This window comes from Macrotis lagotis, chromosome 2 (genome assembly GCF_037893015.1).
Source record: "Macrotis lagotis isolate mMagLag1 chromosome 2, bilby.v1.9.chrom.fasta, whole genome shotgun sequence".
Classification (NCBI taxonomy): Eukaryota; Metazoa; Chordata; class Mammalia; order Peramelemorphia; family Peramelidae; genus Macrotis; species Macrotis lagotis.
In genome coordinates, this window is record NC_133659.1 from 205,731,683 (window position 1) to 205,754,662 (window position 22,980).

A 22,980-nucleotide genomic window follows, 5' to 3' on the forward strand; every position below is an offset into this window, starting at 1 on the left:
ACAAGGAATAGTTTACCTGTCATTCTATTGAAAGATCTATCTCTTCCAAAGAAGAGATAAAGAACATTATAAAAAACAAACTGGATTAATTTTGATTTCATTCAGTTAAAAAGTTTTTGCACAAACAAAATCACTATAAACAAGATCAAAAGGAGTATAGTAAGTTGGGAAGCAATTTTTATAATTAGTGTTTCTGACAAAAGATTAATTTTTAAAATATAGAGAACTGAGTCAAATTTATTAAAAAACAAGTCATCCCACAGTTGATAAATGGTGAAAGCATTTGGAAAGGTAGATAAACAAATCAAAACTATCTACAGTCATATGAAAAATTGCTCTAAATCATTATTGGTTAGAGAAATGCAAATTAAAACATCTCTGAGCAAATTAAAACATCACAAACCTCTCAGATTGACCAACATGACAGGAAAGGAAAATGATCAATGTTGGAGGGGATGTGAGAAAACTGGGACACTAATGTATTATTGGTAGAATTGTGAAGTGATCCAACCTTTCCAGAGAGCAAATTGGAATTATGCCTAAAGGGCAATAAAAATGTGCATACCCTTTGATCCAGAAATACCACTGTTGGGTTGTATACTGAAGAGATCATGAAAAAGGATAAAAAAATCCCATATGTACAAAAATAATCTCTAGCATCTCTTTTCATAGTGGTAAAGAATTGGAAATTGAGGGGATGTTCATCAGGTGGGGAATGACTGAACAAATTGTATATGTATGTGATGGGACACTATTGTTCAAAAATAAATCATGAAGGATGGGATTTTAGAAAAGCCTGGAAAGACTTGCATGAATCGATGTTAATGAAATGAGAAGAACCAGAAGAACATTATACACATTAACAACATGAGGGAATGATCAACCATGATGGACTTGTTCATTTCAGTGGTATAATAATCAAAGACAATTCTAAAAGACTGGTGATGGAAAATACCAACCATATCCAGAGAAGGAACTGTGGAATTTAAATGAAGACCAAAGTTCATTATCTTCAGTTTTCTAAAGTTGCCTTATGTATTATGTCATTTTTTCCCCCTAATGTTTTCTTCCATTTGGATCTTATTCTTTTTTCACAACATGTTCAATATCGATCTATGTTTAGCATGGTTAGAAATGTAGAGCCTATATCAGATTGCTTTCTGTCAGGGGGAGGGGGATAGAAGAGAGGGAGAAAAATTGAATACTCAAAACCTTGCAAAAAATAAGATTGGTTAATAACTACTGTTGTTTGTAGTTGGAAAAACAAATAAAATATTTTCAAAATGATATAGAAAAAAAGTGCCATAAATATTTGTGATTATTAACATTAGAATTGCCAAGAAAATCCAAAAAGGATCACAAAGAGTCACATATTACTGAAAAACAACATTAGCAGCAGCAACAGCAAATGCCTGGGATAGTTTTTATCAAGGTTTAGTATATGTGTGACTGGGAAGTAATAGTTCACACTTACATAATGCTCTAAAGTTTGCAAAATACTTTATAGAAGTTTTACATTACTTTACATTCATTTGATTTCTTTCTGATTTCATTTGAGTCTCATAATAACTCTGGGAAATAGATACTATTATTATTATTATTATTCCCAATTTTTAAGTAGACTTATGATTTTGTTGGAGTAATTCTTGTCTCAAAGTATGGTAAGGGAAAGACACACTTATCAGTGGACTTTGGGACTAGGCTTATCTTCTTGAGTTGGCGCAGAGTGAGTATAAAACTGGCCAGAAATTCTGAGGGTCTTCCCCTTCCAGTATGAGTCTTTTATGAAGACAGGCTAGGCCATCTTTTGTCTCAGTTCTTTTTATTTTATTTATTTAAGACAATGGGGTTAAATGACTTACCCAAGGTCACACAACTAGGCAATTATTAAGTGTCTTGAGGCTTAATTTGAACACAGGTCCTCCTGACTACAGGACCAGTGCTCTATCCATTGTGCATTGCTGCCCTCTGTCTCATTTCTTACTTAGCCCTTAATCACTGAATGGGCTTTGCCTCAGACAAACTGGAACCTGGGAAAGACTTAGCTGGAAAAAGTCAAGGTCCTCCACTGTATCTGGGACCAACTCCAGTCATCCAGACCTATGTCATGCCACTGATAACTCTGGAGGAGAGAGGTAGTGACTCTGCACAGTTCTGCCTCACTTAAATCCAATTCACTTGTAAGTGAAAAATATTAACCTTCTGCTGTCATAGGTCCTCTGGGAGAAAAAAGGACAAACAATATTACTGATCGACTTACCTAGTGAGGGACTTACTCTGCCAATGAAGGTGGGTTCTTTCTCTGCAATTTAGAATCTTAAAAAAAAAAGCTGCTCTGCTGTGTTAAGCCACTAGCCCAGGGTTACTGTAACTGTTAGAGGCTTTAACTTGGATGCAGGTCTTGGCTGAGGCAGATTTTCCCACCCTTCCTATGAGTCAATTTGCCTTATTTCTATACAAAATTCCAAGAATGGCCCAAGGATTGTGTTGGTAAATTTCAGGAAACATCTTTTTAAGTTTTATCAGCATAATTAACATTTCTGCTATCTTTCTTTTTCTTTCTTTCTTTCTTTCTTTCTTTCTTTCTTTCTTTCTTTCTTTCTTTCTTTCTTTCTTTTTCCTTTTCTTTCTCTCTCCTTCCTTCCTTCCTTCCTTTTCTTTCCTTATTTCTCTCCATCCCTCCCTCCCCTCTATTCCTCCCTTCTTTCCTTCCCTCTCTTCTTCTTTCTTTCTTTCTTTCTTTCTTTCTTTCTTTCTTTCTTTCTTTCTCTCTCTCTCGTTCTTTTTTCTTTCTCTTTCTTTCTTTTTTTTTTTTTGCAAGGCAAATGGGGTTAAGTGGCTTGCCCAAGGCCACACAGCTAGGTAATTATTAAGTGTCTGAGACCAGATTTGAATCCAGATACTCCTGACTCCAGGGCTGGTGCTTTATTCACTGCACCACCTAGCAGCCCCTTACCATTACTTTCTTAAAACAAAACTCAAAGTAATAAATTAAGCATCGAAGTAATAAATCAAGCCTTGATTGCTATTGTTTCTCAATTTCTAATTCTCCAGTACAAACATTCACACTAAAAAATTTAATTGGCTTTTGCCAGCTCTTACTGTCTGACTCCAGTATATTGCTGTATGACTAGCTTGTGTAGGGCACAGACACCTACCTCATAGTGCATGCCACTATCATGCTGCATCACATCCCCATTTTGCAGATGAAGAAACTGAGGCTTAGAAGTTAAGTGACTTGACATCTAGTCTGAGGTAGGGTGCCAACCCAGGTAGTTGTGATTTGAAGTCTGGTATTTAAATGGGCAGGAATTAGACTGATTTTCTCTCTTCCTCCTTTTGTCATGGAGTAAGACCTTTCTTAGGTTTCCATCAGTGCTGTGCTGGGGCCAGTTCATACAGACTGGAGAGCTACTATTAATCAATTTTCAGTGTGAATGAACATTTACACCTTGGAAAGGCAAGTGGCACAAATCAGAGTTTGTTTTATTGTTTTGTTGATTGACTAAACTGAAAAAGGTGATTGGAAAGTATAAATAATGCAGATTAAACTTAAATATCTTTTTTTTTGAAAGTCAGGACTCCTTTCCCCACCCCCCTCCCCTTCCAATAAGCTTTTGTAAGGGCCTACCTTTCCCAAGACCCCATGGAAGAGGCTGCTATATTCTCCCACCACTCTCTCTTTCCCAATACTCTAAGTTTCTTCTTTCCCATCATTCAAGTCACTCCTCTCCCATCATTCAAGCCAATTCTACCTCCTCCAGGAAATTTCCACTCCCATCCTGTCCAAACATGCAACCTGAACAATCCTTTCCTATCCTCCTCTGTACTCTCTCTGGCATTGTCTAACAATGCCAATACTTACTCCTCAGGTGTTATCTAGATTCCCTGTGTTTACCTACAACAGGTGGTATGCCCTAAGACTTTAAGTCTCTTAACAAACATGGGACCTGGGTTTAAGTAGCTTACTCTAGATGCCAATAAAAAAGAATTTTAGTTTCCAGATAAATGACCATGATGGTGAATGAAGTGAAAGAAACTATTAATCTTCCTTTCTACTGGGAGGGTCCAAATTGGAACCTCCTCCCAAGAGAGTGGCTTTTCTGAAGGCAGTCCTATCCCTGCCCACCCTGCCACAGAAAGCCATTGCTCCCACTTCTTCCCATCCATTCACCTGGGATGCCCGTTCTGACCCAGCGAGGTCGATCATGAAGAGGCGGCCCAGTCTCACTTCTTGCATGACATTCTTGACCCGGTTCTTTTGGCGCACAGTCACTTGGAGTATGGCATGGGACCGGGAAGACGTCTGGTTGGCAGCTGTAGGCTCCTGGGTTCTCTGCTTGTTTCCTTTCATCAGAAGTTGCATGACCTGGAGATAAAGGGGAATGGTAGGCTGGGAGAAGGAGAGGTCTCAGGCCCCTGACCTCTTCTGCCAAACATGCCAAAGCAGGGAAAGCTTCCCTAACTCAACCTGACCTCACATCTGTTGTATACCTGATGTGCAGAGGGTCTTGTAGTAGGGACTGCAGATGATACAAGATTAGGGAAAACAATCTCTGCCCCTATAGATCTTACTAAGAATCCACACACTAGCAGCAGGGATAGAGGACAAGTGTAATTTAGTGGAAAATGTGCTGAGTTTGCAGTCAGAGGAGTTGGATTCAAATTCTAGCTATGTCTTTTGCTAATTGTATGACCTTTTAGCAAGTCAGCCTCTTTGGACCTCACTCTCTGGAACTATAAAATAAAGATGTTGGCCCATATGACCCCTAGAGTCCATTCCAGCTATGATGATAATAATAATAATGATGATGATGGTATTGGTGCTGGTGGTGATAGTGATGATGACAATGACAATATTATTTATACAGTGCTTCAAAGTTTGCAAAGAATGATATAAATATATTTTTTATGTTTATGTATGTATGTTATCTCATTTGTTCCTTACAACCACCCTGTGTGGTAGATGCTATTTTTACCCCCATTTTATAAATAAAGAAACAGGTTTCAAGAGGTATTCTAATGATAGCAATAATAATTATGATAATGATAACTAGTGTTTGCATAGAGTTTTAAGATTTGCAAAGTGTTTACAAATGTTATCTCATTTTTTACAATAACTCTGGGTATTTGGTGGCATAATCTCCATTTTAACAAATGAGGAAACTGAGTCAGAGAGAATTTAAGTGATTTGCCCAGGATCACACAGCTAATAAGTAGATGAGGGAGATTTACGAATTCATGATTTATGATCCTATGAGTCCAAAGGGCACATTCACCTCAAAGTTTAGTGGATAGCCTTCATAGTGATCAAATTCTTATATAATCCCTCAGGTTCTAAATTTATAAAATGGGGGGGAGGGTGAAATGCTCTCAAAGGTCTCTCTTCTTATTCAGAATCCAAGATCCTATGGGTGCTATGAGGATCTCATAGGTGGGCAGAACTTAGAGAGAGGCTCCAAAGGTAAACTCAAAGATGGATAGAAAATAGAGATAGGGAAGAAGAGATAGAGTGACAGGCATTTCTCAATCAAAGAAGAGAAGCTGATAAATATACACAAGGAAAAAATCATGTAAACAGAAAGAATGATAAAACAGATCAAATGCTATGTAATTACAATGTCAAAGAGAAGAGTTGAGAAACAGAACCTTTCCTCCTTTACTGTGAGTGGTAGACTAGGGGTGTAGAATACTGCATACCCTATCAGTTATGGTTAGCTGATGTGTTACTTGGCTTTGTTCAACTGGTTTTCTTTTTTCTTTTAAAATCATTTTTTTAAGAAGGGTTGCTCCTTTAGAAGGGGAGAACAAAATGAATAATATACTTAAAAATGAATGCTAGAATAGTTTACAAGCTCATAGTGAAGCTAGTCAAATTTCCTCTCTTACTGATGAAAAAATCAAATCTCAGAGAGAATAAAAAACTTTTTTGAAAATCATACAGGAAGCAAGTGAAACAGGATTTGAATTCAGGTCCTTTGAACTCAAATTCAGCCATAATTCCATGCTGTCTCTCAAAAGTGAGTAGTAACTTTGTGGGAGGGGGAGAGGAAGGGGAGAAAGAAAGAAATTTAAGAGGATACTCCAGTCTTGGAGGAAGTGAAATGGGAAAGATCCCTGGCCTGAGAATGAGACTTGTATTTGACTTCTAACTCTGCAACTGATAATCAAAAGCCCAGAGGTTCATTTATTTTGGGGGAAGACAATAGGGGTTAAGTGACTTGTCCAAGATCACACAGTTAGTAACTGACTGATGTCAAATTTGAACTCAGGCCCTCATAACTCCAGGGTCAGTGCTCTATCCATTGTGCTACCTCACTGTGCCAGTTTTTTCCCCCCTTAGGAATGTCTTTGGAAGACTATTTGCTGTTTCACCTTCTTCCTGGGAATTCTTGTGAGATTTGGATAAGACAGAAAATATTGGAATTAGTAAAGCTAACATAGAAAGCAAAGATTCTTCTTACGTAGATATCCCGATCCTGGTTAGATTTTTTTGCATGGCTTCCTCAAGGGCTGGAACATCCTACTGGGCAGCAACCTCTCCAGGACTCCTTGACCCAAGGGAGTGAGCCTTCCCCTTCTCTCTGCCCAAAACTTACCTCTTTGGCATTGATGGTGGAAACCTCAGTGATCCCAGCCACCTGGATCACCCCTTTGGAGTCCTCTCTCAATTCTAGGTACCCCAGGGAAGGGTTCAGTAGATCCCTAATCATTTCATTGTAGATCTGTTAGGAGTAAGGAGAGAATATTGGGAGACTGAGAGCAGAGAACCAAGGCAGGAGTCACATTCCTCATCACTCATCAGACCGAGGAGAATCAGTTAAGCTGTAATCAAGCAATCAACAAGTACTTATTAAGCACCTACTATTTGCCAGTCTCTGTGATAAGTGATGGAAATACAGGTACTAAGGATGAAGGGACAAATTTCCAAATCTTTAGCATTCCAAGGAAGTTGCAACTCAGGATAGAGATAAGGGGGTCATTATAATGAAGACAGAGAGAGGTATTCTATCGGGTTGACCCCTTTCCAGGGCTGACTGGGCCCATCCCCAGGAGGCTGGATCCCTGGACAATGTATCTGTGGTCCAGGGTTTAGCTCCTCTCCTCTTCCTGGAAAATGTAAATGGAATAAGTTTTCACTCTGATCCCCAGGCATCTGTTCAAGGGGGAGAGGTCTGCCTCTACTACCTCTAACGAAGGAGAGCTGAAGAAGAAAGACCCTGCTAAGAATGGGGGGCAACCAAGGGAAGATCTAGCAGCCCATTACTAATACAAGGTGCCAAAATTTAAAGGGAACTAAAATTTAGAGGAGCCTGTGTTATTTTTTACCTTCCTCCTACCACTCACATTCTGTGTGTAAATACTGTATTAACCAGTGTAAATAGGGGAGAAAGTTCTAGCTCACTGTCCTTCCTGCCTGGCCTCTTACATAATACTCAGGATAATAATAAGAAAAATTATAATAGCCTAAATTTATTTTTATTTTATTTATTTTTTTGAGCACAAAGAAGAGCAGAGACTTTAATGAGGAATATCTCAAACTGAGGTGGCGAAGTTGGTGCCTGGGGTGGGGGGGAGAAGGGGGTGCATAAAGGGACAGAGCAGCATGTGAATTGTCTTATCTTTTGCAGAATTTTTTCACACCCTAATGTGCTGCCTGTGTTGGGAGCTTGCCAGGCACCCCCTGCCCCCAGACCCACTCTCATCACCCACTGGATGCCTTATGGCTCCCTCTACAATGTACTTTATGAAGGGACCAGTGAGTTATTATAAAACAGATTAGATTACAGCTGGGGACACCAGAGAGTAGGGGCAGGAGTAGGAACCTGAAGATAGTTGACTTAGGGTAACACATTCCCTCTTCTATGAACTTTGCTTCTTCCAGATTTTGTTGTTGACCAGACTCAAGGGGTCAAGTTTGCTCTGGATATGGCCTGGGGGATGGCCTTTCTGTATACACTGGAGCCCCTCATACTCCTGCACGCCCTTAACAGCCAAAGTGTCATGGTGAGGCTTAAGGCTGCAGTGTACCTGGGATGTCTAATCCAGCTGTCTCTTGAGCACAGATTCCCACTACAACCAGCCTTGTCTTTCCCCCTAGGATCGATGAGGATATGACTGCCCATATCAGCATGGCTGATGTGAAATTCTCCTTCCAGTGTCCAGGGCACATGTATGCCCCTGCCTGGGTGGCTCCTGAGGGTGTGGGGGGGAATGAAGACAGAAGCAGATTTATTTGGGAGGTGGGGGACAGGGGAAGAATGAGGTTCTTATCCCAATCCTCTCCTGATTCAGCCCTGCAGAAGAAGCCAGAGGAGATTAACAGTCATTCTGCAGACATGTGGAACTTTGCAGTACTGTTGTGGGAACTAGTGACAAGGGAGGTGCCATTTGCTGACCTCTCCAACATGGAAACTGGCATGAAGGTCTGGAGGTTGCAGGGGCAGGTTGAGGGGAAGGGGAGGGGAGAGGCAGATTTATGGGACAGAGAGATCCTTAACCTGGGATTCTTGCTGCTTGTAGGTTGCCCTGGAAGGCCTTTGACCTACCATTCCTCCAGGTATCTCCCCACATGTGTGTAAACTCATGAAGATCTGCATGAATGAGGACCCAGCCAAGAGGCCCAAGTTTGACATGATTGTGCCCATCCCCCCCCACACCCAGGCCAGCCAGGGAAGAGGTGAGTTTAGGTGCAATAATGCAGCTTCTTGACATTAATGCCATATTCGCTGAGTGCAGGGGTCAGATCTTCCATGGTCAGGGTATACTTCGGGTCTTTGCTCTTGCTCCTGGGGCTGCCTGAGGCAGTGCCCTTCATCTTGCAGTGCTGCAGGGCATCGTTGGCAATGTCAGAGATGAACTTCTGGGCTGCCAGGGAGATGAGCCGGACAATTCTGGGATCAGAGGCTTCAAACCCAGCTCGGTTTAGATAGTAGCCAGTAACAGCATCTGGAATTGTGGGTGTGTAGTCTTCCAGTTGCATGAGGAAGTCTACCAGGGGCGTGCTGGACACAACCGGTTTGACCTCTCCGTTGGCAGCGCCGGGCAGTACGTACACCCCATTGGACATGGCACCTTCGGGGGGCGCCGCCCCCCCAGCCGCGGACACTGGCACAGAGGCCCGGCGGTCCGATGTGTCCCCCCGGCCGGGCCCGGGGCCTGCGCCTCCCGCGGGGCTGGCCTTGCTCTCGGCTAGGGCGGGTACCGAAGCCGGGGCCGGGGTGGGGGTCGGAGCCGGGGTGGGGGTCGGGGCCGGGACCGCTTTGGGGTTCGCGCCGCTGCCGCTCATGGCGCCCGGCGGGAGGCGGGGAGAGGGGACGGAACCCGAGGCCCAGGACCGGGAGGACGGCGCTGCCGCCGCCGCTGCCGCTTCCCAATAGCCTGCATTTATGTACTGCTTACTCTGTCCCTGGCACTGTGCTGAGCAACTTTGCGATTATCTTATTAGATCTACACAACTCTGGGAAGACAATGCTATTATTATCCCCATTTACAGATGAGGAAACTGAGGCAGATAAAGGTTAAGTGATTTGACTAAGGTCACACAGTCTGAGGTCTTCCTAACTCCAAATTCAGCACTAGCTGCCTCTTAAAGATCACCTAATAAAAGACAGGTTCAGGATTGTATTAGAGGTTCTGGGAAGCCAGAGAAGTAGAGCTATTACTAGCAATTTTTGTATATGATACCAGGAATACAACATACGCTCAGGACAAATGGAATGAAACATGTCTTTGAATCACCTATTTAAGAACAAGTCAGTTGAGGAATGACAGAGACCCCAGGATGAAGACAAGCTGAGAGGCATTTTCTTGGGGTGCTACTGCCAAGTAGAAAAAGATTCCATGTGCTCCCTGTTTGAATTATTTTTGCTAGTTACTAGGTTCAGTTGCTTCTAAACTTATGTCAGTGTCCTCTAAATTTTGGAACCTGGTGTCTAAGCTCCCATCACCCCTCCTTATTTACAACTCTACAGAATAGCCACAACTCATCTGTTCTTAGCAATGACTTCTCATATACCTATTTGCACAAATCACACCACTCTATTAATCCCATCATCATAGGCCAACAATAGGGAAAGCTGCTGCCAGGTATACCAGGCACATGGACACACACCCACACATGTATGATACTGCTACATATACATATGCTTGGGTAAATGGTCCACATTTAACTAATCACCCAAAGTAAGTCATAATTGGTTTCTGATGAGAAAAAAATATATGTTGATCCCATTCATTAAAAGACAAGGGGTGCTTCTAAGGAATGGTTTAGGAGACAGGAGATCAGTAGATATGTTAGATAGCAGTGTGACCTGGTAATTTCCATGCTTATTTGAAAGGTAGCAATATTTTCTGAAATTTGCATTCACCCTAGATGAGAGGTGGGAAGGAAAGTCTGGCAGGGAAATTGGGAAATCCTACCTTTGACTCAGCATCACCCAGGGCATATCCCTAGGGAATGTACAATTCACATTTGCCCTGTTTCTAGTCTTTCAAAATGAGAACTGTCAGAATGAAGGGGTCAGGGAACATAAGAAGGGGTAAGTTGTTATCATACCCCTGGAAACTGCCTAGGTACCTAGGATGAGCTGCTTTCAAGGGATTTTCTTACCCTTCTCATGAGCCTTATCCCTACTCAAAATTTCAACTTTGTCTTAATTAGGATGACCTACCTCTAGGTAGGACATGGACACTTCATATTCCATGTCATTACTGGTCTTCTCAATGGCACAGAATAGGTCGTTGAGGGTCCGAACATAGATGCCAGGTTCATGATCAGTGCCCAACATGGTATAGGTTTTCCCACAGCCTGGAGGCAGGAAAGAACAGTATGTGAGCAGGGGATTATAGATGTCACATGACTGGAGAAGGCCATACCTAAAAGATTTCTTTTCATGGATAACTCTTTCCTGTCCTTGCTCTGAAAGTTATATCTGTGGGGAAAGCACCATGTCCCTTCTTGGGAGGGGTCAATGAGAGGCTATTGAAAAGCAAGGGTAGGGGGGCAGTTAGGTGGCGCAGTGGATAGAGCACTGGCCCTGAAGTCAGGAGTACCTGAGTTCAAGTCTGACCTCAGACACTTAATAATTACCTAGCTGTGTGGCCTTGGGCAAACCACTTAACCCCATTGCCTTGCAAAAAAAAAAACTAAAAAAAAAAGCAAGGGTAGGGCTCTGCCTAGAAGCATGTGGGTGGGAGGAGGGGGCTTCTAGTATGGGATGGCCCTGGATGAAGATGGGGGTGGGATATGAAGTTCATGATGTCTTAGGTTTACATTTGGCCAAGTCATTCTTGTGATAGTGAAGTGGGAATATCAAATAAACATCAATATGAAATATCAAATAAACATCTTGCTGGTGGGACTTGGTCAACCTCCATGTTTGGGGATCAGGTGGGCAAAGAAGGTGGGCTCTTTTGGTTCTGGACATCTGGGGAGGCAGAAGCCAGGTGCTGAGCCAGCCAGCTCACCAGTGGGGCCATAGGCAAAGACGGTGGCATTATAGCCAGAGATGACCCCTTCAATGAGGCTCTTTGTAGTGGCTTGGTAAACCATCTCCTGCAAAGAAAGGGAAATTAGGAATGTGAGGGGTTCAGAACATGCCCAGCTTCCCACTGTAGAAAACAGTTTCTGTTTCTGGATCCTACTTAACCTGAGGTCCTTAAGAACACCCAGACCCTGGAGAGGTGACACTGAGGAGGTGGGGAGTCTCTTTACTTTCAGTTCATTAGGGATGCCAGCTGGAAACAGAACTCAGTACACCAACTGGCTCCTCCAGCCTTTTCCTGGCCCCCTTCCCAGCTGCTGCCTTAAAATATATACTAGGGACATTCTGAGGTGAGTCAGGTGAGGGAATCCCCAGGAGAGCATCAATTCTCAGGTCCATCTTACCATCTGGGTTAATCTAGTGGGATCTTAGACTTCTCTAGCTCAGAAGAGAACCAAATGTGAGTCCCACAGTGTTTGCTGACATTCATAGTTACTCAGTATGTATATATGTATGTATCTATATTTGAATTAGTATGCTTTGGAGAAATACATTTAAATATGCACATGTTCATAAGCAAAGATAGCCACACCTCTCCAAAACAGGACTGAAGCAGTTTCTAATAGTTGTATACAAAACCCAGGGCAGAGTGATGGCTTCTTAAGGACAAATAATAGATCCTTTCTTTATTTTGGTCCTATGTTGGTTTTTCCATCTCTGATCCTTCACCTGAGTGGCAGTGAAGTCAAAAGCCACATCAAATAGGTAGGACTTCTCCCGGGATCGGTGGGCTCGGAGAATATCATCTGGATCCTCCATTGGGTCCATCAGAACCACCATCTGCAAAAACCCCAGAAATTGTCAGGAAGGAACTACTGAGAAAGGGTGGGGGTCTTATGACCAACATGTCAGGAAGCGGTACCTCCCTACTTCTGGGGCAGACTAGGGAATCACTGGGTAGCTAAGTGGAAGTAAAGCTAAGTCAAAACTGCTCAAATTCAACTTCAGACATTTACTAGTTGCGTGACCTTGATCAAGTCACTTAACCCTCTTTATCTCAGTTTTTCTCATCTGGAAAATGATCTGGAGAAGGAAATGGCAAAATCACTTCAGTGTTTTTGCCCAAAAAACCTCCAAAGGGGATCACAAAGAGTCAGACATAACTGAGCAACAACAAGAACAACAGTAAGGGAATGACTTAGATTGGACAGCTGGTGAGGGAGGCTATCAATGAAGTAGGCAGGAGTTAGGGGAAAAGGGGCTAGAAGTGGGGGCCAGAGGGGAGGAACTTTTCTTAAAGGGAAGTATAAGAGGATCTCCCCAGATTTCTCTTGGACTACTCACATTTAAACAACAAAAAGAAAGTAAAGTATGGAGTTTTTTCAGAATCTGGTGGCTGCCAAATCCTTTTCTGATATGACTGGCATGGTACTTTTAAAAATTATTTTCACATCTATGATTTCATCTTAACTCCTCAAAATCATGATTCCTATCAACTTTTTGTTTGCCTTCTGGATCATCTACTCATCCCTAGGGATGTTCACACCCTCAGAGTGAAAAAAAGTTGGGAAAAGAGGAAGATAGCTGAGGTGGGGAAAGATTCCATTCCTTTGCCTTCTGGGTGCCTCCCTCCCCCCTCTGTACTTTGCTCACAGATTCTAAGATTGTATCTATTTTACAGGACAAACTCTGTCACTATGCCAGATAAGACAAGACAATAGAAGTGATGCAAGAACATGCACAAAGGCATTATAAAAAGAAGCACAGTTTAGGAACATAATCCTAGCTTCCCAGGCTCCTAGGCTCCCCGCCCAGGTAGCATTACCATGGAGAGGTACACTCCAACAGATGCTGTCCCTGAATTCACCAGTTTCCTCTCTTTGGACTTGTCTTTGAAGACTTTTGGAAAGAAGGCAATGGTAGAAAAGAATTCAATTGCCCATAGTTGCAATGCCCTGCAGAAGAGAGTACTGCTAGTGGGGTTGAGCCAAGTTTGCTGTCTAGAGAAAAGCTCTTATATCCCTTTTCTCAGGACTCTAGTAGGGTGCTTCAACAGGACAGTGACACTGGGAGCTGATAGAATACTTCTAACAAGCCCCCTATTCTCCTCTTTCTCTTTTGTTCTATCAGAGCAGGAAAAGGCAAGAAAAAGACTGATTTCTGACTGCGGTCAAACTGGCCAGTTTCATTATTTATCTTCTGATTGAGTCAACCTCCTCTGCCCTTTCCATTGTCATGTCTATGTGATAGCTGAATATTAACAATGAAAATCTGGTGGCTGCCAAACCCTTTTATGATATAGTTGATACTGGTTCTGGTAGAGATTTATGAAGAAGTTTTGACCCCTTTAAAGAGATAGGAGACACAACCCTACTTTAGATCAGGCATCAGGCTGAGGTGTAGAGGAGAGGAACAGATCCTAATCTTATTTGGAAATCTGCATGAAAGAAAGATCTATTAATATCAAATGCCTTGGCAAGCACAAGATTCCAATAAACAGGAGAATCTATAAGCAGAGAGCACGATTTAAGATAGATATGTTCAGTCCTTTTCAGTCATGTCTAACTCTTTATGATCCCATTTGGAGTTTTCTTTCTTTTTGAATGTTATTTTATTTTATTTTTTCCAATTACATGCAAAGATAGTTTTCAACATTTATATTTGTTTTGCTTTTAGGTTTTTGCACAGCAGTGGGGTTAAGTGGCTTGCCCAAGGCCATACAGCTAGGTAATTATTAAGTGTCTGAGTCTGGATTTGAACCCAGGTACTCCTGACTCCAGGGCCAGTGCTTTATTCACTGCACCACCTAGCTGCCCCAAGAGTGTGTTTTCTTAACAAAGATACTAGAATGCTTTGCCATTTCCTTCTCCAGTTAGTTTTACAGATATGAAAACTGAGGCAAACAAGGTTGAGTGATTTACCCAGGGTCACACAGCTAGTAAGTGTTTGAGGTTGGATTTGAACTCAGTAAGATGGGTCTTCCTAACTCTGGGTCTGATGCTCTATCCCCTTCACCCCTAGCTTCCCCCTTATGTATATACATCCACATGAATACATACCAGAGATAGATACCAGCCTCCCATAGAATGACTGCATTCTGTGAATATGCTGCTGCCCTTAATAGTCAATCAATAAGCATTTATTAAAGTCTTCCTATATACGAAGCACAACGAAAGATACAAAGAAAGGCAAAAGACAATTTGTCCTCTCAGGTACCTCTCAGTCTAACAGGGTAAATAGAAGCATGAAATTCCACTTATATACCATTTACTCCTTTGTATTTTTTTCTCCTAGAGAAGTTAAGTTTTGGGTAGAGTTTGGAAGGAAGGCGAGAAAAGACAGAAAGCATTCTTATTCCTTGTAACTGTGAAAATAACCAACTAAGGTGCCCAAATGTCAGTGTTGTTACATTACTTTACTTGCAATTGAGATTCAATCCTATAGCAACCTCAGAACCCTTTCCAGTGGCCGTACCAGGGAGTTCTTCTGAGATGAAGCCAGGTCTACCCTACCCCTCCCTGATAAGGTGAGCTGGCTGGCACCTCTAAGAACTGATCTATGCCCAGGTGTTGGCTTAGCTCTCCAGGGCTCTGGCTGGGCCACAATTAATGGGGATAATAAGCGTCTGACCTGTTCTACTCAGAATTGTAATGAGTTTGCCAGATAGCTTCCTAAGGGCATGTGAATGCTGAAGGGAGACCAGGGCCTCTCCCAGCATCTTGGGCTTGCCCTTCCCTATCTCAATCCCTGAATCCTACTTTACCTTTCGTCTTCCTCCTCATCAATGAGAATTAAATAGCAACAGCAGTCTTTCCTCCTTGTTCTGCTTATAAACACAAATCTTGTGCTATTTCCCCTTTTTTTCCCCACTCTGTTGTTATTTAGTCATTTTTCAATTTTGTACAACACTTTGTGACTGTTTGGGATTTTCTAGGCAAAAATACTGGAGTGGCTGGCCATTTGCTTCTCTAGCTCATTTTACAGAAGAGGAAATTGTAGCAAACAAGGTTAAATTTGCCCAGGGTCACACAACTAGCAAGTGTTTGAGGTTGGATTTGAACTGGGGAAGATAAACCTTCCTGACTCCAGCCCTTATGATCTCCACTGTACCACACCAACCCAGTGTCTCTATAAAAGACAGAGTGGTGAGGGAAGGAAGTGTAGCCTCATTTTTTTTTTTTTGGTAACAATTAGGATAGTCTAGAGAAAGAGTTTGAGCCACTGTTGTGTGTAAGTAATCCCAGAATGCATAGTATATCCTGGGAAGATGGAAGGATTCAATTCCATTGAGCATGTTTGGTAAACACTTATTTATTCTACAGGCACTGGGATACTAGAGTCCCTGCTCTCAAGGAGTTCACAGTCTTTTGAGGGACAGCAATGTTTATACAACAGAGAGAAGTAATAGATAAGGGACTACAAAGGAAGGAAGTCAACTGACAGTCACAGCCTTCAGAGGCTCTTAGGTCATCAGTTCTTAGGTGTGTTTCTGTCAAGGGACCCCTCCTTGGAAGAATATTTTTAAATGCATAAAATATATAGGATTGTAAAGGAAACCACTTATAAAGATGAATTTTTCCTCTCATTCATTACCATTCCCCTGAAAGCTAACCACAAATATGATTAAAACCTCTCTCCTAGCTCAATATCAAGACAAGAGAACTGCATGAAAAAGACCTTAAGAACGCTCAAAAACACAGCAAATTGACTAAGGATTATTATAGGTGGGTGGGTGTGGCCTCAGGCTCTATCAGGAAAGGCTTCCAGGAGGGAATTTAAAGTTTCCATTTCTCAGCTGCTGCCTCCCACAGAGAACTCTAGAGAGTACAGGAAGGGGGGCAGCTAGGTGGCATAGTGGATAGAGCACTAGCCCTGGAGTCAGAAGTACCTGAGTTCAAATCTGACCTCAGACACTTAATAATTACCTAGCTGTGTGGCCTTGGGCAAGTCACTTAACCCCATTTGCCTTGCAAAAACCTAAAAAAAGAGAGAGAGAGAGGATAGGAAGGATGGGACATTGTTGGGTATCAGGAGTAGGACTGTGAGACTGTCACAATGTGGGATCAGGAGGTAAAACTCCTGAAGAATTCTCAGGCTGCAAAGCACCTGGTCCATATTGCCTCCACCATGCCTCCACTGCACATTATAGCTTCCTGGGCTTTCCTCAAGACTCAGCTTGAATCCCAACTTCTACAAGATACATTTCATCCTGCTTCTTTGCCCCAACTCACCCCTACCCTGCCATGGTCCTTTCCCTCTAGTGTTTACCTTCTATTTACACTGAATATATTTTTGCAAGTATATATATATATATATATATATATATATATATATAAATATATATATATATATATGTGTGGTGTGTGTGTGTGTGTGTGACAGAGAGGATAGAGAGGAAGACAGAGAAGGGGGAACAGAAGAGAAAGAAGATGGAGAGAGAAAAGGGACAGGAAAGAGAGGAAGAGAAAGAGAAGAGAAAGAAAGGCAGACACAGAGAGAAAGAGAGGATAAGAGAGAAAGAGTGAGAGAAGAGAGAGATAGAGAAAAAGACACACACACACAAAGAAAAAGAGGACAAGAGAGAGGGGGAAAGAAAGAAAGGCAGAGACAGAGAGAGATACAGACACAGAGAGAGAGAGAGAGGACAAGAGAGAAAGAGAGTAAGAGAATGAGAGAAGAGAGATAAAGAGAGAAGCGAGAGAGAGGAGAGAAGAAAGAGAAATAAAAGCAGAGAGGACAAGAGAGAGAGAGAGAGTAAGAAAAGAGAGGGAAGACAGAGAAAGAGAGGACAAGAGAGAAGAGACAGAAAGGCAGAGAGAGAGAAAGAGAGAGTGAAAGAGAGAAGAGTGAGAGAGAGGACAAGAGAGAGTGAAAGAAGAGAGAGAGAGGAGAGGACAAGAGAGAGAGAGAGAGAATGAGGCAGAGAAAGGTACTTAATAAATGTTTGACCACTTGACCATTTTGGGACCAACACTGCCAGAATTGATGACAACACAAGGAAAGGCAATGCCTGCTGCCCCCCACCCCAAGTCCCTTCCCCTTAAGGAGCTCTTGGTCTAACGGAAGAAACATGGTGCACATTTCCTGCATGTATATATACAGGATGAATTGGAGGCATTTTATTCTCAGCAGGGAGGCATTAGCTAGCACAGTAAATGCTTTTTAATGAAAAGCATTTTGTCAAAGACAAAAACAAGTCTAGTCACTGTCTCCCAGAAGCCTTCAGCAGCCCTTCTAATCAAGACAACAGTAGACCTCCCTAGCTGGGGCTACTCAATTTCTCTCCACAGTGAACACCAAATGGGCGGGCCCCTTTTCCCAGCTCAGGCTCCCCAGAGGCAATCCTGTAGTGTTGCTTTGGTCTATACAGTTATCTATTACCTGGTAATTTAAGGAGTAGGTGGGAGCAGAGACCTAATATCTGAGGGATGCGTATGTTCAAGCTACTTTGGGGAGAGGGACTCCATATATTGGTGTGCCAAAGAGGAATTTAATTCCACAAAGATTTATTAAGAGCCTGCTTTGTGCCAGGCCCTGTGGTAGGTGCTAAGATAGTAAAGATGAAGATTTCAAGCAGTTTACATTTTACCAGGGGCACAATTAAGCATAATATCCAATGACCTTTTAAAAATTATTTTCTTTCTTGAGTTCTCCCTTGGATTAAGGTAGCTTTTGTGATACTTATCTCTGCTACATTTCTTTCTATCTGAAAGCAATTTAGTGACCCAGTGGATATAGGGCTAGACCCAGAGTCAGGAGAACCTGAGTTCACAGTTACTAAGTGACCCTGAGCAAATCACTTCACTTCTATCTGCCTCAGTTTGCTCCTTAAGGAAGAAAAATAAAGTATGAGATAATAAAATTACATAATAAGATAACTTTTTTTTCTGATTTGATGGTAATAGTCTTTGGTCTTTGTTCAAAGTTCATAATTCTTTCTCTGGATACAGATGGTCTTCCATTGCAGACAGCCCAAAATTGTCCCTGGTTGTTGCACCGCAGGGATGAGCAAGTCCATCAAGGTTGATCATTGATGGACAGGGGGTGGAGCCAAGATGGTGCTCTCTGATAAAATTCTTAAGCTAAGGACTCTAACTAAGCTTTCCAGAGACAGAACCCACAGAGTGACCCATTGAGGCAGTTCTCTTACTCAAGGTAACCTGGAAAAGAGCAGAAAGGCTCTGTTCCCCCAGGTCGGAGGGGCGGCCCGCCAGAGGAGTGACCCGCAAGAGCAAAAGAACTTCAGCCTCCTGGGGGCAGCCCCAGGGCGCTGGGAGCCACGGCTGTGAGCCACGGGGGCGGTTTCCATCTACGCCCCGGGGGAGCACCAGGCAAAAAGTGGGGGAACAGCGGGGGAACTCTGCCAGAGCCAGCATGTGGAGCCCAGCCCTCAGGGCACACAGTGAGCAGCTTGGAGCTTGGTCTTTCCGCAGCCCAGATCCAGGAACAGAGCAGGCTGAGCCTGTAATCAGGAGCCCCCAGGGCATGAGCCCATTGAACCTAGGGAGAGGAGTGAAGAGAGACTGCAAAGCTCTGTCCTCTGCCTCTGGAACAGGACTCTGGGGTTCTGACCACATTCAGAACCTGATCACAGTCTAGGCCCCCCCATAGAACAGCAGAGCCCCCCCCCACCTCAGCCCCGTGGCAGAGGGAGGTGCTTATTCACAGACCAGGAGGGAGGACAGAGCCTCACACACTGAGACCCTTGTGGGAGTGTCCCAAAAGATCAGGAAGCACCCCCAAAACAGGTGCAGGCTGGGAAAAATGAGCAAGCAGAGAAAAAAGAGGAACAAAATTGAGAAATATTTTGCAAATGAGCCCAAGAAGGATCAAAATACTCAGTCTGAAGATGAGGAAGCACAAGCTCCTACATTTAAAGACTCCAAGAAAAACAGAAATTGGGCTCAGGCTCTGACAACTCAAAAAAGACTGAAAATCAAATGAGGGAGTTAGAAGAAAAACTGGGAAAAGAAAGGAGAGAGATGCAGGAAAAACATGAAAATGAAGTCAGCAGCCTAGTCAAGGAAATCTAAAAAAATGCTGAAGAAAATAACATGCTAAAAACCAGCTTAGGTCAAATGGATAAAACAGTTCAAAACGTTATTGAGGAGAAGAATGCTTTAAAAAGCAGAATGGGCCAGATGGAAAAAGAGATAAGAAAACTCTCTGAGGAGAACAGATCCTTCAGACAAAGAATAGAATTCAGGGAGATTGATGAATTTGCCAGAAATCAGGAATCAATACTTCAAAATCAAAAAAATGAAAAATTAGAAGAAAATGTGAAATATCTCATTGAAAAAACAACTGATATGGAAAACAGACTTAGGAAAGATAATTTAAAAATTATTGGAATACCTGAAAGTCATGATCAGGAAAAGAGCCTTGACATCATTTTCAAAGAATTACTACAGGAAAATTGCCCTGATATTCTAGAAGCAGAGGGCAAAATAGAAATGGAGAGAATCCACAGATCCCCCCCGAGAAAGAGATCCCAAAAAACCAACCCCTAGGAATATCATAGCCAAGTTCCAGAACTCCCAAGTCAAAGAGAAAATATTACAAGCAGCCAGAAGTTCAAATATTGTGGACCTACAGTCAGGATCACACAGGACTTAGCAGCAACTACATTGGAAGCTTGTAGGGCTTGGAATTATAATATACCGGAATGCAAAAGAGCTTGGAATGCAACCGAGAATCAACTACCCAGCAAGGCTGAATGTCCTCTTCCAGGGAAAAAGATGTACTTTCAATGAACCAGGGGAATTTCAAATGTTCCTCTTGGAATGGCCAGAGCTGAACAGAAGGTTTGGTCTTCAGATACAGGACTCAGGTGAAGCATGGAGATTGGAGGAGAGGGGGAAAATACGAGGGACTTAATGATGATGAACTGCATGTATTCCTGTATAGAAAAATGACACTGATAATACTCACATGAACCTTCTCAGTTAATAAAGCAGGTAGAGGGAGCTTTTATAGTTGAAGCACAGGAGAAAGCTGAATTTGAAGATAAAATATGGTGTAAAAATGGAGTCAATAGAAAAAAAACACAGGGAAATGTAATGGGAGAAAGAAAAAGGAGAGGGAATAGGCCAAGATATTTCATATAATAAGATTTTTCTTTATTATAATGAGCTATTGCAATGATATGGAAGGGGGGAAGGCAAGGGGGAATGAGGGAAACTTTGCTCTCATCAGAGGTGGTTAGGAGAGGAAACAGCATATATACTCAATGGGGTATAGACATCTGGAGTAAGAAGGAGGGGGGAGCAGGGGGGAGTGGTGGGGATGTGAATGATGGAGGAGAGGATGGACCATGGGGGGAGAGTGGTCAGATATAACACATTTTCTTTTTACTTATTGCAAGGGGCTGGGATTGGATGGCCTGTCCCGGACCACAGGGCCAAGTGGATGCTGGGCCTAAGGGGTGGTATGTGGGCTCGGGGCCTCTTGACCCCAGGGCCATGGATCTGTCAGCTGTGCCACTCAGCTACCCTACAGCAGAGTCAGAGTGAAAGGAGAGAGAAAATATAGTACATGGTAGTGGAGAAATAAGAAAGGAGGGAGTTGCGATCAGCGATGGCAACTGTGGAAAAATATGGAAGTAACTTTTGCCATGGATTTATCCTAAAGAATGTGATCCACTCACGACAGAGTTGTTGGTGTTGGAGCAAAGACTCAAGCACATTTTTTATTATTATTATTTTTTGGGGGGGGTGCAGGGCACATGGGGCTGGGTGGCCTGCCCGGGGCCACATAGCAGGGGGATCCTTGGGTGTCTGAGGGAGGATTTGGACCCGGGTGCTCCTGGCTCAAGGGCCAATGCTCTGTCCACCACCCAGCCACCCCTACCATTATTAGTATTTTATTTTATTTTGGGTCTTTTTTTCCTTTTTTTTTGGTTTTTGCAGGGCAGTGGGGTTCAGGTGGCTTGCATATCACACAGCTGGGTGATTGTTGAGTGTATGGGGCCAGATGTGGCCTCAGGTGCTCGTGGCTCCAGGGCTGGTGCTTCGTCCATTGCACCACCTGGCCATACCTACAATTATTACTATTATTTTTTTAATTTTAATTTTTTTCTCTCCCCTTTACTTTATCACTGAAGCAAGTCTATATTTATGGGGGGAGAGGGTATCTCATTTACTCTTAAACAAGAATATTTTACTAATGTAAAAATAACATCAATTGTACAAAATGAGAATAAATATTAAATTAATAAATAAATAAATAAGTTTTTTTAAAAAATAAATAAATAAAAAAGGTTGATCATCACCTCCATATTGCTGTTAGGCAAACTAAGATTTCTAAAGCGCATGCATTCCCTGGTCAAAAAACTCTACTCTTGATTCTCAGACAATAAACAAATGCCTCTGTTTTCACTTTTTAAATCTTTCACAATCTGTCTCCAGCCTACATATCAAGGCTTATTATACATTATTACCCTTTACTCTACCTTTCAATCAAAGTGAATTGTTTGCCATACTCTCTCCATATTTTTCCACTTTCTACCCCTGCCATCCCTTTTCATAGACTGTTTCTGAATGCACTCCTTCTTCATCTCTAACTTACAAAATCTTTAGCTTTCTTCAGCTCACTACCCTTTCGCATTAAGTCTAGTTGATAGAGCCACCCCTCCCACAGTGACTTTGTATTTATCTTATATTTAATTTTCTATGTTTTTGTTGTCTTCTCCATCTCACCCCTTATTAGTAGAATATAAACTCCTTCACGGCAAGGATTAGTCTGTTTCTGTCTATCTCCTGCACAAGGCATGATTTTGTTGTTGGTGATGTTCAATTGTGTCTGACTCTTCATGACCCCATTTGGGATTTTCTTAGCGAAAATACTGTTGTGGTTTGCCATTTCCTTCTCCAGCTCATTTGATAGAAGAAGAAACTGAGGCAGAGTTAAATGACTTGATTAGGATCATATAGCTAGTATGTGTCTGAGCCTGGATTTGAACTCAGATCCTCCAGACCCAGTGCTCTATCTACTATGCCACCTAACTGCCCACTGGGCAAGATACAGGAACTCAATAAATGCTGGACAAATGAACCCTGGTTCCCAGCAGAAATGTCCCTTCAAGAATGCTCTCTTCTCAACATTCTCTTCCATGATCAGGTTCCCATCTTGGGTCTGCTGAGCCAAAACAATAAACTAGGCTCTGGTTTCAGGCCCAGCTGAGGACAAAACCACTCTGAGCATTTTTTGGATGGATCCCAGTGGAATGTAACTGGGCGCCAGCTCAGTTTGCCTCTTTTCAACCCCATAGTCACTGGATGGCAATTCTGCTGCCCAGGGGAGGCCGAGGGGCTAATCCTGAGAGAGACTGCCAACAAATCATCTTGAGGACCTGTCTGCCCATAAATCTGATCTCCCACTATAGTCACCTTCAGATGTCTAAAGTCCTCCACCATAGGTCAGAGCACCTTGGGCAAAAGTTCCCTAGGCTATCCCATATCCTGACTCAGGACATTATTGGCATTGCCATGATCTT

The 22,980-nt window shown here is 42.6% G+C and overlaps 2 protein-coding genes and 1 long non-coding RNA gene across 5 annotated transcripts in view; 1 reads left to right on the plus strand and 2 right to left on the minus strand.

Annotated features, from left to right (window-relative positions):
• Positions 1 to 22,980, minus strand: part of KIF19 (kinesin family member 19) — a 68,706-nt gene that overhangs the window by 23,584 nt on the left and 22,142 nt on the right. For 2 of the 3 annotated variants that reach the window (XM_074224642.1, XM_074224641.1), the window contains exons 3-7: positions 12,216 to 12,326; positions 11,470 to 11,557; positions 10,674 to 10,810; positions 6,600 to 6,725; positions 4,175 to 4,369 (exon numbers count right to left, since the gene is read on the minus strand). In XM_074224642.1, the coding sequence (XP_074080743.1) occupies positions 4,175 to 4,369; positions 6,600 to 6,725; positions 10,674 to 10,810; positions 11,470 to 11,557; positions 12,216 to 12,326 (657 nt within the window). Of the gene's footprint in view, positions 1 to 4,174; positions 4,370 to 6,599; positions 6,726 to 10,673; positions 10,811 to 11,469; positions 11,558 to 12,215; positions 12,327 to 22,980 lie in introns of those variants that run through there. The other variant, XM_074224643.1, reaches the window with a different exon arrangement.
• On the plus strand, positions 8,108 to 8,644 carry LOC141511417 (uncharacterized). Its single transcript, XR_012475327.1, has 3 exons — positions 8,108 to 8,202; positions 8,296 to 8,426; positions 8,524 to 8,644. It is a non-coding gene; the product is annotated as an uncharacterized LOC141511417 (long non-coding RNA).
• LOC141511416 (transcription initiation factor TFIID subunit 10-like) lies at positions 8,671 to 9,289 on the minus strand. The gene has a single exon (XM_074220615.1). The coding sequence runs from the start codon at positions 9,287 to 9,289 to the stop codon at positions 8,687 to 8,689; it is 603 nt and encodes a 200-aa protein (XP_074076716.1). The 3' UTR covers positions 8,671 to 8,686.

Bases quoted from the DNA above. Each gene is read 5' to 3' on its own strand.
- LOC141511416 (XM_074220615.1), bottom strand. From the start codon at position 9,289: ATGAGCGGCAGCGGCGCGAACCCCAAAGCGGTCCCGGCCCCGACCCCC.